Genomic DNA, 18,100 nt, shown 5'->3' with positions numbered 1-18,100 from the left:
AAAGTCAATGTCCGCTCACCTTTTCCTGACGTATATAGGATATTATCTTTTGTCCAGGTGATATTACGTTGGATGGTCATGAAACTGCCACCTTACAGATTCAGTTGTATAACTTCTCCTTCCACTCTCTCTCTCCTCCAGGGTTGTTCCAGAGGGCCATAGCCCAGAGTGGCTCAGCCATCTCCAGCTGGTCGGTCAACTACCAGCCCCTCAAGTACACTAAGATCCTGGCCCGGAAAGTGGGCTGCAGCCACTCAGAGACAGCAGAATTAGTGGACTGCCTGAGGAAGAAGAACTTCAGGGAGCTGGTGGATCAGGACATTCAGCCGGCCCGCTACCACATCGCCTTCGGACCCGTAGTGGACGGAGACGTGGTGCCGGACGACCCTGAGATACTCATGCAGCAGGTGTGTGTGGGCGGGCGTGTGCATGCGTGCGGTATAGTAGTCACAGCTCTCCGACTGCAGAGACAGAGGTACTTCATTGGTTGTCATGAAATCCCAAGCTGAGATTTACCAAGGGTCAAATGTAAAAAGAGAAAGATTATGATAAGACATTACTGTAATGGTTCAGTGTAATTGAAGACAGTTTCCTATTTGAGGCTTTTTGGTGTTTAATGCTCTTTTTAAGGTGCCCAAAGTGCTTAAAATTTTATGGGGCAGCACCACTCATCTCATCCACATCTAATGCATTTATGGACCTAACGTGTCCTTCTCTTTTTCTGCCACTAGGGGGAGTTCCTGAACTATGACATCCTGATAGGAGTGAACCAGGGAGAGGGGCTCAAGTTTGTAGATGACAGTGAAGACAACGATGGGATCTCAGCTGCAGCGTTCGACTACACTATATCTAACTTTGTGGACAATCTCTACGGCTATCCTGAGGGTAAGGGTCTCTGTGTACCTATTCATGTACCGCTTTTCAGAAGGTATTGTGTAACAATATGAGTCCATATGAGTCTTCTTGGGTAAGTCTCATCAGAGCTTTCCACACCTGTATTGCGCAATAGTTTCTCCATTATTCTTTCTATTAGGTGCTGAGGATCATGGCTAGATAGCAATTTTCAAGTCTTGCCACAAATTTAAGTCAAAACTGTAACTTGGCCACTCAGGAACATTCACTGTCTTCTTGGTAAGCGACTCCAGTGTAGATGTGGCTTTGTGTTGTAGGTTGTTGTTCTGCTGAACGGTGAATTCCTCTCCCAGTCTCTGGTGTAAAGCAGACTAAACTAGGTTTTTCTCTGGAATCTTGTCTGTTCTTAGCTTCATCCCGTTTATCTTCATCCTGAGAAACTCCCCAGTCTTTGCCGACGTCAGGCATACCCATAACATGATGCTGCGCCACCATGCTTGAAAATAAGGAGGCAGTTAGTCAGCGGTGTATTGTTGGATTTGCACCAAAGTTCAAGGACGTGTAGACTTTCTAGAGGCACTGTATATAACCACTAGAGAGGAACAGTGTTTCCCAAAGCCAAGTTATGTGGTTTACTGTTTGGTAAAATCTTCTATTCAAACTTCAATTCACTAACATTTGCCCTTTTCTCTGACTCCTACCTTACTTTTCCCTCTCTTCCCTCTCTTTTCCCTCTCTTTTCCCTCTCTTTCCTCTCTCTTTCCTCTCTTTCCTCTCTCTTCCCTCTCTCTTCTCTCTCTTCCCTCTCTCTTCTCTCTCTTCCCTCTCTTTTCTCTCTCTTCCCTCTCTCTTCCCTCTCTTAACCTTCTCTCTCTCAATGTATCTTTCTCTCTCTCACTTCCTTTTGCTTATTATCTACCTACGTCTCTTTCTGTCTCTCTTCAACTCTCCCTCTGTCCATGTCTAATATCTCTCTCTTCCCTCTCTTCTCTCTCTTCCCTCTCTCTTCCCTCTCTTAACCTTCTCTCTCTCAATGTATCTTTCTCTCTCTCACTTCCTTTTGCTTATTATCTACCTACGTGTCTTTCTGTCTCTCTTCAACTCTCCCTCTGTCCATGTCTAATATCTCTCTCTCGTCTCACACACACCCCCCCCGCTCTTCCTCCCATCCTCCCTCTCCTCCCCTCTAGGTAAGGACATCCTAAGGGAGACCATTAAGTTCATGTACACCGACTGGGCCGACCGTGACAACGGAGACATGAGGAGAAAAACCCTCCTCGCCCTGTTCACGGACCACCAGTGGGTGGCGCCGGCGGTGGCCACGGCCAAACTGCACGCCGAGTTCCAGTCTCCCGTTTACTTCTACACCTTCTACCACCACTGTCAGACGGAGACGCGGCCGGAGTGGGCGGATGCAGCCCACGGGGATGAGATCCCCTACGTGTTCGGGGTGCCCATGATCGGAGCCACCGACCTGTTCCCCTGCAACTTCTCTAAGAATGATGTCATGCTCAGTGCTGTAGTCATGACATATTGGACTAACTTCGCTAAGACGGGGTAGGTGGCTGATGGGTAGGTGGCTGATGGGTAGGTGGTAGGTGGGTAAATGGTAGGTGTGTAGGTGATAGGTGGTTGATGGGTAGGTGGCTGATGGGTAGGTGGTAGGTGGGTAAATGGTAGGTGTGTAGGTGATAGGTGGTTGATGGGTAGGTGGCTGATGGGTAGGTGGTAGGTGGGTAAATGGTAGGTGTGTAGGTGATAGGTGGTTGATGGGTAGGTGGCTGATGGGTAGGTGGTAGGTGGGTAAATGGTAGGTGTGTAGGTGATAGGTGGTTGATGGGTAAGTGGTAGCTGAGTAGGTGGTAGGTGATAGGTGGTTGATGGGTAGGTGGTTGATGAGTAGGTGGTAGCTGAGTAGGTGGTAGGTGGGTAGGTGGTTGAGTGGTAGGTGGGTAAGTGGAAGGTGGTTGGTGGGAAAGTGGATAGGTAGTTGGTGGGTAGGTGGTTGGTGGGGCGGTGGTTGGTGGGACGGTGGTATGTGGGTAGGTGGTATGTGGGTAGGTGGTTGGTGGGTAGGTGGGACGGTGGATAGGTGGTAGAGGGATAGGTTATTGGTTGGTGAGAAGGTGGGTAGGTGGTTGGTTGGTAAGTGGGTTGGTGGGTAGGTGGATAGGTGGGTAGGTGGTTGGTGGGAAGGTGGTTGGTGGGTAGGTGGTTGGTGGGACGGTGGTTGGTGGGACAGTGGTTGGTGGGACAGTGGTATGTGGGTAGGTGGTTGATGGGAAGGTGGGACGGTGGATAGGTGGATAGGTGGTAGAGGGATAGGTTATTGGTTGTTGAGAAGGTGGTAAGGTGGTTGGTTGGTAAGTGGTTTGTGATAGGGGATTTGTGTGCCGGTGGTTGGTGGGAAGGTGGGTATGTGGGACAGTGGTTGGTGGGTAGGTGGTTGGTGGGACAGTGGTAGGTGGTAGGTGGTTGGTTGGTAAGTGGTTTGGTGGAACGGTGGATAGGTGGTAGAGGGATAGGTTGTTGGTTGTTGAAAAGGTGGGTAGGTGGTTGGTTGGTAAGTGGTTTGTGGGATGGTGGTTTGAGTGACGGTGGGAAGGTGGGTATGTGGGACAGTGGTAGGTGGGTAGCTGGTTGGTGGGACAGTGGTTGGTGGGACAGTGGTAGGTGGGAAGGTAGGTAGGTGGTTGGTTGGTAAGTGGTTTGTGGGACGGTGGTTGATGGTTGATGGGAAGCTGGGTAGATGGAAGGTGGTTGGTGGGGCAGTGGTTGGTGGGACGGTGGTTGGTGGTTGGTTGATAAGTGGTTTTTGGGATGGTGGTTGATGTTTGATGGGAAGCTGGGTAGATGGAAGGTGGTTGTTGGGGCAGTGGTTGGTGGGACGGTGTTTGGTGGGAAGGTAGGTGGTTGGTTGGTAAGTGGTGTGTGGGACGGTGGTTGGTGGGAAGCTGGGTAGATGGAAGGTGGTTGATGGAAGAAAGTTGATGGGAAGCTGGGTAGATGGAAGGTGGTTGGTGGGAAGGTGGTTGGTGAAACGGTGGTTGGTGGGCAGGTGGTTGGTAGGACAGCAGTAGGTGGGACAGTGGTAGGTGGGACGTGGTAGGTGGGTAGGTGGTTGGCAGGACAACGGTAGGTGGGACAGTGGTAGGTGGGACGGTGGTAGGTGGGTAGGTGGTTGGTAGGACAGCGGTAGGTGGGACAGTGGTAGGTGGGACGGTGGTAGGTGGGTAGGTGGTTGGTGGGGTGGTGGTTGGTGGGAAGGTAGGTAGGTAGGTGGTTGGTGGGACAGTGGTAGGTGGGTAGGTGGTTGGTGGGAAGGTAGGTAGGTAGGTGGTTGGTGGGACAGTGGTAAGTGGGTAGGTGGTTGCTGAGTAGGTGGTTGGTGGTATGTGGGTAAGTGGAAGGTGGTTGGTTGGTAAGTGGTTTGTGGGAAGGTGGTTGGTGGGAAAGTGGGTGGGTGGTTGGTGGGACAGTGGTTGGTGGGAAAGTGGGAAGGTGGTTGGTGGGACGGTGGTTGGTGGGAAAGTGGGAAGGTGGTTGGTGGGAAGTTGGTTGGTGAAACGGTGGTAGGTGGTTGGTGGGTAGATGGTTGGTAGGACAGCAGTAGGTGGGACAGTGGTAGGTGGTTGGTGGGTATGTAGGTAAGTGGTTGGTGGGACAGTGGTATGTGGGAAGGTGGGTTGGTGGGACGGTGGAAAGGTGGTAGAGGGATAGGTTGTTGGTTGGTGAGAAGGTGGGTAGGTGGTTGGTTGGTAAGTGGTGTGTGGGACAGTGGTTGGTGGGAAGGTGGGTAGGTGGTTGGTTGGTAAGTGGTTTGTGGGACAGTGGTTTGTGGGACGGTGGTTGATGGGAAGCTGGGTAGATGGAAGGTGGTTGGTGGGAAGGTGGTTGGTGAAACGGTGGTATGTGGTTGGTGGGTATATGGTTGGTAGGACAGCAGTAGGTGGGACAGTGGTAGGTGGTAGGTAGGTAGGTAGGTAGGTAGGTAGGTAGGTAGGTAGGTAGGTAGGTAGGTAGGTAGGTAGGTAGGTAGGTAGGTAGGTAGGTAGGTAGGTGGTTGGTGGGACAGTGGTATGTGGGAAGGTGGGTTGGTGGGACGGTGGATAGGTGGTAGAGGGATAGGTTGTTGGTTGGTGAGAAGGTGGGTAGATGGTTGGTTGGTACAGTGCTTTGTGGGAGGTGGTTGGTTGGACAGTGGTGGTTGGTTGGACAGTGGTAGGTGGTTGGTTGGTAAGTGGTTGGAAGGGAGGTAGGTGGTTGGTTGGTAAGTGGTTTGTGGGAAGCTGGGTAGATGGAAGATGGTTGGTGGAACGGTGGTAGGTGGTTGGTGGGTAGGTGGTTGGTAGGACAGCGGTAGGTGGTTGGTGAGTAGGTGGTTGGTAAGTGGTTGGTTGGTTTGGTGGTATGTGGTTGCTGGGTCCGTGGTTGCTGGATAGGTGGTTGCTGGATAGGTGGTTGCTGGATAGGTGGTTGTTGGATAGGTGGTTGATGGGTTTGGTGGTATGTGGTTGCTGGGTCCATGGTTGCTGGATAGGTGGTTGCTGGATAGGTGGTTGTTGGATAGGTGGTTGGTGGGCAGGTGGTTGGTGGGAAGGTGGTTGGTGGATAGGTGGGTAGAGTAGGCAGAAGGTGGTTGGTTGGTTGGTTGGTAGGTAGTCGGTGGAATGGTGGTTGGTGGGTAGGTGGTAGGTGGAAGGTGGTTGGTTGGTTGGTTGGTAGTTGGTGATAGGTGGTTGGTAGATGATTGTTTGGTGGTAGGTAGGTAGGTAGGTAGGTAGGTAGGTAGGTAGGTAGGTAGGTAGGTAGGTAGGTAGGTAGGTAGGTAGGTAATTGGTGGTAGGTTGGTTGGTGGTTGGTGGGTAGGTAGGTGATAGGGGTAGGTAGATGATTGTTTGGTGGTAGGTAGGTAGGTAGGTAGGTAGGTAGGTAGGTAGGTAGGTAGGTAGGTAGGTAGGTAGGTAGGTAGGTAGGTAGGTAGGTGATTGGTGGTAGGTTGGTTGGTGGTTGGTGGGTAGGTAGGTGATAGGGGGTAGGTAGATGATTGTTGGGTGGTAGGTAGGTAGGTAGGTAGGTAGGTAGGTAGGTAGGTAGGTAGGTAGGTAGGTAGGTAGGTAGGTAGGTAGGTAGGTAGGTAGGTAGGTAGGTAGGTAGGTAGGTAGGTAGGTAGGTAGGTAGGTAGGTGATAGGGGGTAGGTTGGTTGGTGGGTAGGAAGGTAGGTGATAGGGGGTAGGTTGGTTGGTGGGTGGGAAGGTAGGTGATAGGGGGTAGGTAGATGATTGTTTGGTGATAGGTAGGTAGGTAGGTAGGTAGGTAGGTAGGTAGGTAGGTAGGTAGGTAGGTAGGTAGGTAGGTAGGTAGGTAGGTGATAGGGGGTAGGTTGGTTGGTGGGTAGGAAGGTAGGTGATAGGGGGTACGTTGGTTGGTGGGCAGGAAGGTAGGTGATAGGGGGTAGGTTGGTTGGTGGGTAGGAAGGTAGGTGATAGGGGGTAGGTTGATTGGTGGGTAGGAAGGTAGGTGATAGGGGGTAGGTTGGTTGGTGGGTAGGAAGGTAGGTGATAGGGGGTAGGTTGGTTGGTGGGTAGGAAGGTAGGTGATAGGGGTAGGTTGGTTGGTGGGTAGGAAGGTAGGTGATAGGGGGTAGGTTGGTTGGTGGGTAGGAAGGTAGGTAGGTGATAGGGGGTAGGTTGGTTGGTGGGTAGGAAGGTAGGTGATAGGGGGTAGGTTGGTTGGTGGGTAGGAAGGTAGGTGATAGGGGGTAGGTAGATGATTGTTTGGTGGTAGGTAGGTAGGTAGGTAGGTAGGTAGGTAGGTAGGTAGGTAGGTAGGTAGGTAGGTAGGTAGGTAGGTAGGTAGGTAGGTAGGTAGGTAGGTGATTGGTGGTAGGTTGGTTGGTGGTTGGTGGGTAGGTAGGTGATAGGGGGTAGGTAGATGATTGTTGGGTGGGTAGGTAGGTAGGTAGGTAGGTAGGTAGGTAGGTAGGTAGGTAGGTAGGTAGGTGATAGGGGGTAGGTTGGTTGGTGGGTAGGAAGGTAGGTGATAGGGGGTAGGTTGGTTGGTGGGTGGGAAGGTAGGTGATAGGGGGTAGGTAGATGATTGTTTGGTGATAGGTAGGTAGGTAGGTAGGTAGGTAGGTAGGTAGGTAGGTAGGTAGGTAGGTAGGTAGGTAGGTGGTGATAGGGGGTAGGTTGGTTGGTGGGGGTAGGAAGGTAGGTGATAGGGGGTACGTTGGTTGGTGGGCAGGAAGGTAGGTGATAGGGGCTAGGTTGGTTGGTGGGTAGGAAGGTAGGTGATAGGGGGTAGGTTGATTGGTGGGTAGGAAGGTAGGTGATAGGGGGTAGGTTGGTTGGTGGGTAGGAAGGTAGGTGATAGGGGGTAGGTTGGTTGGTGGGTAGGAAGGTAGGTGATAGGGGGTAGGTTGGTTGGTGGGTAGGAAGGTAGGTGATAGGGGGTAGGTTGGTTGGTGGGTAGGAAGGTAGGTAGGTGATAGGGGGTAGGTTGGTTGGTGGGTAGGAAGGTAGGTGATAGGGGGTAGGTTGGTTGGTGGGTAGGAAGGTAGGTGATAGGGGGTAGGTTGGTTGGTGGGTAGGAAGGTAGGTGATAGGGGGTAGGTTGGTTGGTGGGTAGAAAGGTAGGTGATAGGGGGTAGGTTGGTTGGTGGGTAGGAAGGTAGGTGATAGGGGGTAGGTTGGTTGGTTGGTGGGTAGGAAGGTAGGTGATAGGGGGTAGGTTGGTTGGTGGGTAGGGAGGTAGGTGATAGGGGGTAGGTTGGTTGGTGGGTAGGAAGGTAGGTGATAGGGGGTAGGTTGGTTGGTGGGTAGGAAGGTAGGTGATAGGGGGTAGGTTGGTTGGTGGGTAGGAAGGTAGGTGATAGGGGGTAAGTGGTAGAAGATTGAGGATGGTGTTTTGTTTGTTCTCCCTCCTCTTGAGGACTATTTAATGTAGGGCTCTATTCAGCCCTTAGTGCTGAATATCCTCTTTATAATTAATGGCACTGTTCCCGCAGTCGCTGTAGCTGCGTTCAGGGTAAACACTGTTTGTCGGTTCAATCGGAAATGACCATTACCATTTTTATGCAGATCTTCCGTGATACAGTACATTGGCTATCCAGACCCCCATGTCTATGGTTTGCAGCCCTAACAAGAGTATCATACTGTATGTAAAAAGCTAAATTAAATTTCTTCTGATTTTGAATGTATAAATAGTTTTAATGTTGGTTTGTATCAAATTCATCAGGTTGTTTAACAGTGAGTGTACCAAACATTAAGAGCACCCCCCTGAGTGTACCAAACATTAAGAGCACCCCCCTGAGTGTACCAAACATTAAGAGCACCCCCCTGAGTGTACCAAACATTAAGAGCACCCCCCTGAGTGTACCAAACATTAAGAGCACCCCCCTGAGTGTACCAAACATTAAGAGAACCCCCTTGAGTGTACCAAACATTAAGAGCACCCCCCTGAGTGTACCAAACATTAAGAGCACCCCCTGAGTGTACCAAACATTAAGAGCACCCCCTGAGTGTACCAAACATTAAGAGAACCCCTTGAGTGTACCAAACATTAAGAGAACCCCCTTGAGTGTACCAAACATTAAGAGCACCCCCGGAGTGTACCAAACATTAAGAGCACCCCCCGGAGTGTACCAAACATTAAGAGCACCCCCGGAGTGTACCAAACATTAAGAGCACCCCCGGAGTGTACCAAACATTAAGAGCACCCCCTGAGTGTACCAAACATTAAGAGCACCCCCTGAATGTACCAAACATTAAGAGCACCCCCTGAGTGTACCAAACATTAAGAGCACCCCCGGAGTGTACCAAACATTAAGAGCACCCCTCTGAATGTACCAAACATTAAGAGCACCCCCGGAGTGTACCAAACATTAAGAGCACCCCCTGAATGTACCAAACATTAAGAGCACCCCCGGAGTGTACCAAACATTAAGAGCACCCCCTGAATGTACCAAACATTAAGAGCACCCCCTGAGTGTACCAAACATTAAGAGCACCCCCTGAGTGTACCAAACATTAAGAGCACCCCCTGAATGTACCAAACATTAAGAGCACCCCCTGAGTATACAACACATTAAGAACACCCCCTGAGTATACAAAACATTAAGAACACCCCCTGAGTGTACCAAACATTAAGAGCACCCCCTGAGTGTACCAAACATTAAGAGCACCCCCTGAGTATACAAAACATTAAGAACACCCCCTGAATGTACCAAACATTAAGAGCACCCCTGAGTATACAACACATTAAGAGCACCCTCCTGAGTGTACCAAACATTAAGAGCACCCCCTGAGTATACAAAACATTAAGAACACCCCCTGAGTATACAAAACATTAAGAACACCCCCCCTGAGTGTACCAAACATTAAGAACATTGGAATATCTAAAGTTGATTGAAATCACCTGAGTGAGATTCATCCTCTTTCTCCTCCAGGGACCCCAATCTGCCAGTGCCTCAGGACACCAAGTTCATCCACACCAAGCCCAACCGCTTCGAGGAGGTCATCTGGACCAAGTTCAACTCCAAGGACAAGCAGTACCTCCACATCGGCCTGAAGCCCCGCGTCAGGGACAACTACCGAGCCAACAAGGTGGCCTTCTGGCTGGAGCTGGTCCCTCATTTACACTCCCTCCATGAAGTCCTGAACCCCACCACCACCAGGCTACCTCCAGGCAGCACTCGCCCCCCCGGGGGCCCCTGGAAGCCCAAACCCCGCACCACGGGCCACCCCTACCCCACCTTCCCCGACCCTGTGGAGCCCTACGGATCAGAGCGGCCCAGACTGGACCTCTTCCCCGGTGACACGCGGGATTATTCCACAGAGCTGTCGGTGACCGTGGCAGTGGGGGCTTCGCTGCTCTTCCTCAACATCCTGGCGTTTGCTGCGCTCTACTACAAGCGGGACAAGCGTCAGGAGATGCGGCGCCACCGGCTGTCTCCGCAGCGCCACGGCGGGCCTGCCAACGACCTGGCGCACAGCCAGGAGGAAGAGATCATGTCCCTGCAGATGAAGCACTCGGAGCACGACTCACACCACGACATGGAGCCCCTCCGGCCCCACGACATCCTGCGGCCCTCCTGTCCGCCCGACTACACCCTGGCCCTGCGGAGGGCCCCGGACGACGTGCCCCTCATGACCCCCAACACCATCACCATGATCCCCAGCACCATCACCGGCATGCAGCCCCTCCACCCCTTCAACACCTACCCCAGCTCCGGCCACAACAACACCCTGCCCCACCCCCACTCCACCACACGTGTATAGTAGAGCTAAAGCGCCCCCTGGGGGACCGGAGGACCAACTACACACTCTGGTTTATCACTATTGGATCGCTATGGATATCTCTCTCTCTCTCTCTCTCTTACTCTCTGTTTTTCCAACCGTCAGCCTGGTGCCCTGATGCTGTGTCTTTCCTACAGCGCAACCTTGCTGGGGTTAAGTGGAAGTGCAGCTGAACTGCAGGGGAAGCAGGTGTTATTGAGGGTGTTGAGATATTTTGAGAGGGTCTCGTATTCTCTGATCCTGACAGCCCCCAAACCTGCCCACATGATGATCCTCTGCCTCTTACTGTGCATTTCATTTTTTTTTTTTTTTTTCATCCCATGTTTTCTCGGTTTCTGTGCTGTAATAGGGTTGGAGACAGAGGAGGCTGGTGGGTGGAGCTATAGGAGGACAGGGTCATTGTAATGGCTGGAATGGAATGAATGGAACAGAGTCAAATATGTGGTTTCCATATGCTTGATGTGTTTGACATCATTACATTTATTCTACTCCAGACTTTACAATGAGCCCGTCCTCCTATAGCTCCTCCCAGCAGCCTCCACTGGTTGGGGATGGTTTTTTTGGAGTGTGAGGTAAAGCGTTTGGTTCCTTTTCCTTCTGATATATTGGAAAGCCTCCATCTCTCTACTCATCTCATCTGCTTTACTCGAGTCTCTTCTCTTTTCCACATCCCTCTCTTTCCCTCCTCTGTAGTTTCTAAAACAACCTTTTTTATACAAGGCGTACAGTACATACAGTAAGTATATATCATGAAAATATTGGTATTCTGATATCGTCTTTCTACCAGCATTCTTGGTGCCAAGTACTGTGTTGTTTTCCCATAGGAGGGGAACTGAGAGAGAATCAAGAGTGTTGAGCCGTATCAAGATAGCCTACTTACTGTGTGTTCATGAAAAGTGCCAAACTGGCCTATCTTGTGCTTTTTTTTCGTTATCTTTTTTTCAATGTTTGTTTGTTTGATTGATTGATTGTTGCTTTCGGTTCTTATTTTTTGTGGAAAGATTTTTAAATATATAGATATATAGACACACACATATATATAGTTATATATAAATGTGTACAAAGAAGAAAATATCAAAATGGTTTTCTCAGTGGGGATCTATGCATGAATTATGTTTTAAAACAATGATGGGGAAAGGACACAGGATAGTCAATATTCACACAATCTCCTGTTTTAAACTATTTCTATCTCAATTCCATTTGCTTCTTCTTCATATTTTCTTTTCTGCAAGAGAAAAAACCTGGTGGCACGTCATAGAACCCCTGCAGCGGTGCTTCTTTCATTCATGAACATTATCCTTTACAACAACGAAAAACCTGACTGGACCAAACATGAATAAAAACTATTCTTATACACATTGATTATACAACACATTGCTTATGTTGATCACCACCCACCCGCATTGCTTACTGTCTACTATTGCACAACAGACTGCATGCTACCGCAAACAAATCAACTACCATAGTAAATCAATTCAACTTTTATTTACACAACACATTTCATAAAAGTGTGTGCAATCCAATACATTAAGAACACTAAACATTTTTTAAAAACAAGACTACATTTCGATCACATAAAGATCCCTTTCTCTGTCTCGCATCCTCCTCCTGCTCTGCTATCATCCAGCCAGGGCCCCTGAGGGCCCCTCTTACGTAATGTGAGTTATTGATGCCACTGCAGCAGCTCTGTATTTTTCTCGTAATAACCAGGCCATCCACTGAGCCTTGGGCCCCTGTCTCTCCGTGACTCATTATGGCAGGCGTAGAAGCCATAGACTGCCACTGAAATGGCATCCAGTTCCCTGTGTAGTGCACTACTGTGGGCCAGTCAGGCCAAAAGTAGTGCACTATGTAGGGAATAGGATGCCATTTTGGACACAAACCTAGAGGTATTGGTGTCCATTATGCTCTGGCCAAAAAGGGAATAGGGTGTAGGGAATAGGGTGCCCTAGCGGTATTGAGGCTGCAGGTAGACCTATCGTTTATCAAGGTGAACCTGCCAGGGTTCTCAGAGGTCCTGGGTGGGAAGGTACATACGGCCAAGTCTCGGGTCCTCGTATAACGTCACTTTTTCCTCATGATGTTACAACGAAGGAGGGTAAAGGGACAGCCCCTCCATCTCCCTCTTTCTTTTACACACTCTCCCCTTCTCTCCGCCCGTCTCCGCCTTCGATTTCTGGCCCGTAACAAACGCTGTTTGATGAACGCCTGTGTGCGCGCGCGAGTACATGTCAGCTCAGCTTCCCAGGGCCAGGGGTAACTAGAGGGCAGAGAGAATGATGGAGGAAGATGGAATGTGTGTGAGGAAAGAGACAGGCAGGCATCTCGTATCAGAGGCGCCTCCCCGTGGTGCCGAGACCCCAGTAATAACTGCTTACACACACGCTCCTCCATTCTTCCTCTAACTCTACTTTCCCCATCCCTTTCTCCTTTCCTCCACCAGTAAACACCAGTCTGATTCAGGACTGCTGCACATGCAATTTCAACTAACTCTCTTTGTGGAAAGTTGAGAGCAGAAATCGCCGGCGTTTCAACTCGTAGCTTCACTGTGGGCCGTCGTTGAACCCTGCCTCTCCTGACCCTTCCCCCCTGACACATGTCCCTGCTGACTCTGTTGCCCTCACGTCCCCTTCGCTCCACTGCAGTACATTGAACTCTAAGCACACGGAGGAAAGACTGGTGGTCTATCAGACAGGCCAGGGTCTGGGATAACAGAGCTGGGAAGAGGACTGGGAGTAAGAGGTCCTTAGACCAAGGGACAACAAAGTGATCAGCTGTTTTTACTCTTTCGTTTTGTTTTTGAACATGGAGGTGCACGTAAAAGTCAAGGGAAAGCCTGTTGACAACACCTCCGTCCGTAATGCTATGACATGGCCAGCAGAGGGGGCTGATGGGTGAATAGGATTAATCCAACTGAACTGTGGCGCTGTGTGTGAACCCACAGTGCGCTGTAGTATCCTCAGTTAGAAACCGCTAGCAACAGTGTTGTCTCTGCTCGTGTTTAGCTTTAGACGTTTCTTTGGTACCTATTTCATTACTGCTTGAAGGTGGGTGGGGGGTGGGGGGAGAGACAGTGTGTGGTGGGGAAACACGAGAGATGATCCGCTGTACAATATACTGTAACAAAGACCAGACTGGGGTTGTGTATGTGGAATCAGAGGGAGTCAGTGGATTTATATGCTGGAACTTTTCTCTCCGCTTCAGAGATGGACTTACTATAAAATGTGATATTGGACTAGAATATGAAACCTGGGAGAGAGCCTCAAAGCCTCCAAGTCATCATCACAGCCTTAAACAAAAGGGAAAGGGTGTGAGATGTGACCGGGACAGTGGACAGACTAGGGCACCGACATCTTATTTCAGGTGTGGGAATGATCAGATACATCTGTCCTATCAAGTCTTTGTTTCCATTAGATCCTGAACTGTTTTATCCTGTGAATAAGAGGGCAACGGGAGGGTCGCAGAGGAAACTAGTACTACTACAAATACAACACAACAAAACTTCAACCAATCGAAGAGTGACAGATGCCATTTCCTTTTTTTCCCCCTGTTCTTTTCCTTGTCTATTTTATACGCTTACACACTAGAGGGCGCCATGGTGACACAATCGCCATAACAATCGACCGTTCCTCTGAACATTCTGAACGTGGAGGAATTCGGCGTTTTGCGACAGAGAGAGACGTCAAAAAAAGAGCAGCAAAACTGTACATTTTTAAGTGTAAGAACAAACGGTCAAAAATCTTTGTAAATATTACGTTTCTTGTTTTTGTTTTTTTCGAGTGAATGAATGAACTGACTTTGTGACGACAACAGAGACAACAGGTGCAAGTTGAAAAGGGGTCTCCAGCTAGTATTGTATGTTAACCGTACGCCATGTAAATGTATTCGCCACGGAAATTTTCCGAGAGATTCAGGAACATGGGATTCTCGTTCTGTCAGCTCTTTCCGTGCGTGTAACTAAACACAGTTGTTCCGAAGTGGATAGACAATGGACATGCAGAACAAAGTCATCAAGTGTTGTCTACGTAGCATCTTGACTACCCAACCTGTGTAAGCACTAAGCGAACACCGTAGCAGGGATACTGACCCATTCTCATTCTCTGCTGTTGGTTAGAGGGTCTCTCCCACGTTCAAATGAGCCCTGCATAACTGCAGGCCTGTATTAGCTGTGTACCACACCAGCCATACTGGATGACGATACAACACACCTTAAAGGTGGAGTCGGTCACTTCCACCACCCACGTGGCAACGACAAAAACATGGCCAAGTAGCAAAAAATAAAATGAATTCACCTTTAAAAACATCCTTGTGGCTTTTGGAATGTGTATATTCCCAACCCTGTTGACTCTCCTACCGTTGTGTAGCCCCGGAACCACAGGGAGACCGAGAAACGATGGCTTTTTGTAACCTAAGTTGCCTCTGATCTAGCCTATTCCCAGATCGGTTTGTGCCGTCTTGCCAACTCCTACGGTCATTGTCGCGACTAGGAGTTGACAAGACCGCACAAACAGATCTGGGACCAGGCTACGTCTTAGCCTTATCGGAAATCACGTACTGCGGGTGGGACACATGTCCCCCTGAATACACTGTGTTACGTACAATATGTGTCCTGTTCATGTAGGCTGTGCTATCTGTGTACAGTGACCTCATCATAAGCTATCGGTACCGCTAAGCTTGCCTTCCAAGTGGAAAGGTGAGGTGGGAATTGAGCTGCTTAGTGGGCAGATGGTCGAACTGCATGACAAGGTATGTACATAGGTATAGACCAGGAAGTGTGTACATGTGAGAGTATGTGTTAGGATAGCTCATTTGGTGTGTAAGCATAGGTGTGTACTCCATTTTGTTGTAGCATTAGTTAGGACTAATGCAAGTTGGAGTTGATATCTATAGTGTTAGTTTAGTAGGACTTTAAAACGATTGACACGACCCCCCCCCCCCCAAAAAAAAAAATCCATATTGGATTTTAATGTATTATCTCCCGCACATAAAGAAAGTCATACTTTTTGGTGCAAAAAAAAACAATTTTGTTCAGTGTTCAATGATTAACACCATCTGTTGTTATAAAGCAGCTAACACTGTTTTCTAGATTTGCCAGAGTGATGCTTTGTTCAACACCTGTTCTGAACTAAAGAGGTAGACCGTAACAATGGTTCATGTAGGTGAATTTCCTGCCTTGCTCGTGACCACATGTCATGGTTGACCTTCAAAACCGAGAAAGGTTCGTCTATGTTATGGTCTAGGCACCTGAGAGTCCAGTTGTACTGAAGCACATGACAAATAACCCTGGGAAACATTCTGAGCTGGGTGTCAGTTCGGGCCTCTGCATAGTCAAATTTGCACCTGTTGTCTTGTTTTTATTTTCTTTGTTGAATTCCGAAACCCAAGACTTGAGATGAAGAAAACATGTTAATAATGGATTTTAAAAACATATTATAATTAAAAAATGAAAGTAAAACTATATAAATAAGGTGATGATATTTGTTTACTTTAGAAGTTATGATGCACTGTATGCTGGGATTCTGATGTGGAGAACATTAAAGACATTCATAGCCAGACTGTCGACTATGCCTTTTCATTGGCCTACTGCACCCCGTTCAACTCCATTTAGAACACAGATTGTTTACAAACAATGTGATTATTGGAATACATCTGTGGAATACCAGAACCTTGCCAATACGTTGCATCAAGAAACTGTTTTTAATACTGCTTTGAGGTAATAAGACGAGTAAATATTCAGCTAATACTCATAAGTACGGTTTTCTTACAGAGAAGCAAACAGACAAGCAAACTTGAATAAGTTTCTTTTCATTTCTAACTTTTGTGTTTATGTACATTACAATGAGAGGGAACATTGCCCCCTTTGAAATATGATGCTTTTCGACACTTGACTGATTTACATCAGTATCAGTCATTGGGTATTAAAAACAATGTGTGGTTTGATCCAACGTAACAAAATGACATTCAAATGAAATGTTAACCCTACTCACCACATGAGAGCCCAAACAAAATAAAAACAAACGTGTCAAGAAAACATTTATTTGAAAAATATGACCATTTGCATTCAACAAAACGTATAAGGCATGAATAAAATGCAGTAACTTTTAAACTTTGTTTATTTACAGAATTTGAATTATTAAACATTGAAAGCATTAAAAAATTGATTTAGCATCAGACCCTAGTACCCTAGGTAGACTGATTCGTGCTCAGTTCAAGGAATAAGTTTTCTGTAAATTGCTTTTAAGCAATGCAAATAACACCCACAATGCTGTTTGGCCAGTAGCTAAGGTCAAGTGCAAGTACCATTCCACGGAGTGCCTATTCTGCTTATAGTCTTGGGGCAGATTTCAAGGGCCCATATCTTGACTGTGAGGTCGCAGAGGAAACTAGTAGTTGTCAAAGTTGAATCCTGACAGCAGTTCCTTCAGGATAGAGTACTGGAAAAATTGAAAGGCATTCTGTCCTGTCAGCATTTCATCAACAGGTTTCTACTGCAGGTCTGAGACAAGGTTGGTGAACTCTGCAGCTTTCTTCTGGCACTGATCTTGTCCATTGAGTCTGCCAAGTATGTATGTGCATTTTTGATACTCACTCCCATTAATAAAGTAAAACCTTTATTATGATTATAGTATTACCATATTAATTGTATTGTACAACCCAGAATGAAGGGTTTGAAATGATGAAGTGTCTGTTTTTCTTTGTCTGTGTTGATTTCCATTGGTTTAATAGGCGTATAGGATATGTTGATATAGAAGCTAAAATCTAAATGCTTACATTAAAATGTAAGGATTATTATCACACAAGTGAGGATGGAATTTTAATGTTTGTGCTTTTCTTATAACTAATTTATGTTCTATTCATGTGCTGACTGTACAAATCCTCACTATCAGTCACTGTAATTTGACAGTACGCCCAGGCCTCGTGAGGTATTGGTCTGTCACATGTTATGAACCAGTATTGGTCGGTCACATGAATGAAACAAAACGGTAAGGATTCATGAATTATGCTAAATCATGCAAATATAACTTGTCTGTGTATAGCTATATATTAGACAACTGCTGGGACTGCCCCAGCAGAGCTTCTGACAGACGTTCACTATGGTGCATTAAGTTTGTTGGAACCTCTCCAGCACTCGTACAATAAACAATGCTTCATTTAAGATTGACTTTGAGTGTCCCTGTGTAAGAATTCCACGACAGCCTTTCAAATCATATCCAATCAATTGAATTTACCACAGGTGGACTCCAAGAAAGTTGTAGAAACAGTTTTTTATCAATTTTAGAATGAGGCTGTAATGTAACAAAGTGTGGAAAAACTCAAGGGGCCTGAATACTTTCCGAATGCACTGTAGCTGTCGTCCAGCTGTGCCAGCCCTGACGGCTTCAGCCCTTCCGTGTCGATGATTACAACGAAGTTGCAGTTCTGTTTCTTTTTGAAGACGTCTTTGACACCTGCCACTACTGACTACAAACTGCTCAATGATGTGTTGTTGGATTTGCCCCAAACATAACGCTTTGTATTCAGGACATAAAGTAAATTTCTTTGCCATATTTTTTGCAGTTTTACTTTAGTGCCTTATTGCAAATATGATGCATGTTTTGGAATATTTATATTCTGTACAGGCTTCTGTCTTTTCATTCTGTCCTTTGGGGTAGTATTGTGGAGTAACTACAATGTTGACATTGGTGGAATTTTGGTGGTATTGCTTACACCTGTCCAATCCTCTCAGATCTCCACAAGTGTCTAGAGGTAGGGGCTAGGGGGTTTCTTCTGGACTGGACCACACAGCCCTCCAGGTGTGGGGTGGACCTATAACATGACTTGAGCCATTGGTTGGATATTTAATAATAATAATAATATATGCCATTTAGCAGACGCTTTTATCCAAAGCGACTTACAGTCATGTGTGCATACATTCTACATATGGGTGGTCCCGGGATTTGCACAGGTG

At 47.7% G+C, this 18,100-nt stretch overlaps 1 protein-coding gene across 2 annotated transcripts in view; it reads left to right on the top strand.

The window, feature by feature from the left end:
- Positions 1–13,193, top strand: part of nlgn2a (neuroligin 2a) — a 222,683-nt gene extending 209,490 nt beyond the window's left edge. For both annotated transcript variants that reach the window (XM_046328654.1, XM_046328653.1), the window contains exons 6-9: positions 142–407; positions 732–885; positions 2,043–2,409; positions 9,303–13,193. In XM_046328654.1, coding sequence (XP_046184610.1) covers positions 142–407; positions 732–885; positions 2,043–2,409; positions 9,303–10,134 — 1,619 coding nt within the window. In that variant the 3' untranslated portion in view covers positions 10,135–13,193. The remainder of the gene's footprint in view (positions 1–141; positions 408–731; positions 886–2,042; positions 2,410–9,302) is intronic.
- The last annotated feature ends 4,907 nt before the right edge of the window (positions 13,194–18,100 follow it).

The sequence above is a fragment of the Oncorhynchus gorbuscha genome, linkage group LG25, assembly GCF_021184085.1.
Source record: "Oncorhynchus gorbuscha isolate QuinsamMale2020 ecotype Even-year linkage group LG25, OgorEven_v1.0, whole genome shotgun sequence".
NCBI lineage: Eukaryota > Metazoa > Chordata > Actinopteri > Salmoniformes > Salmonidae > Oncorhynchus > Oncorhynchus gorbuscha.
Note: the sequence above shows the minus strand (reverse complement) of the source record. Positions and strands in the feature narration are given on the sequence as shown.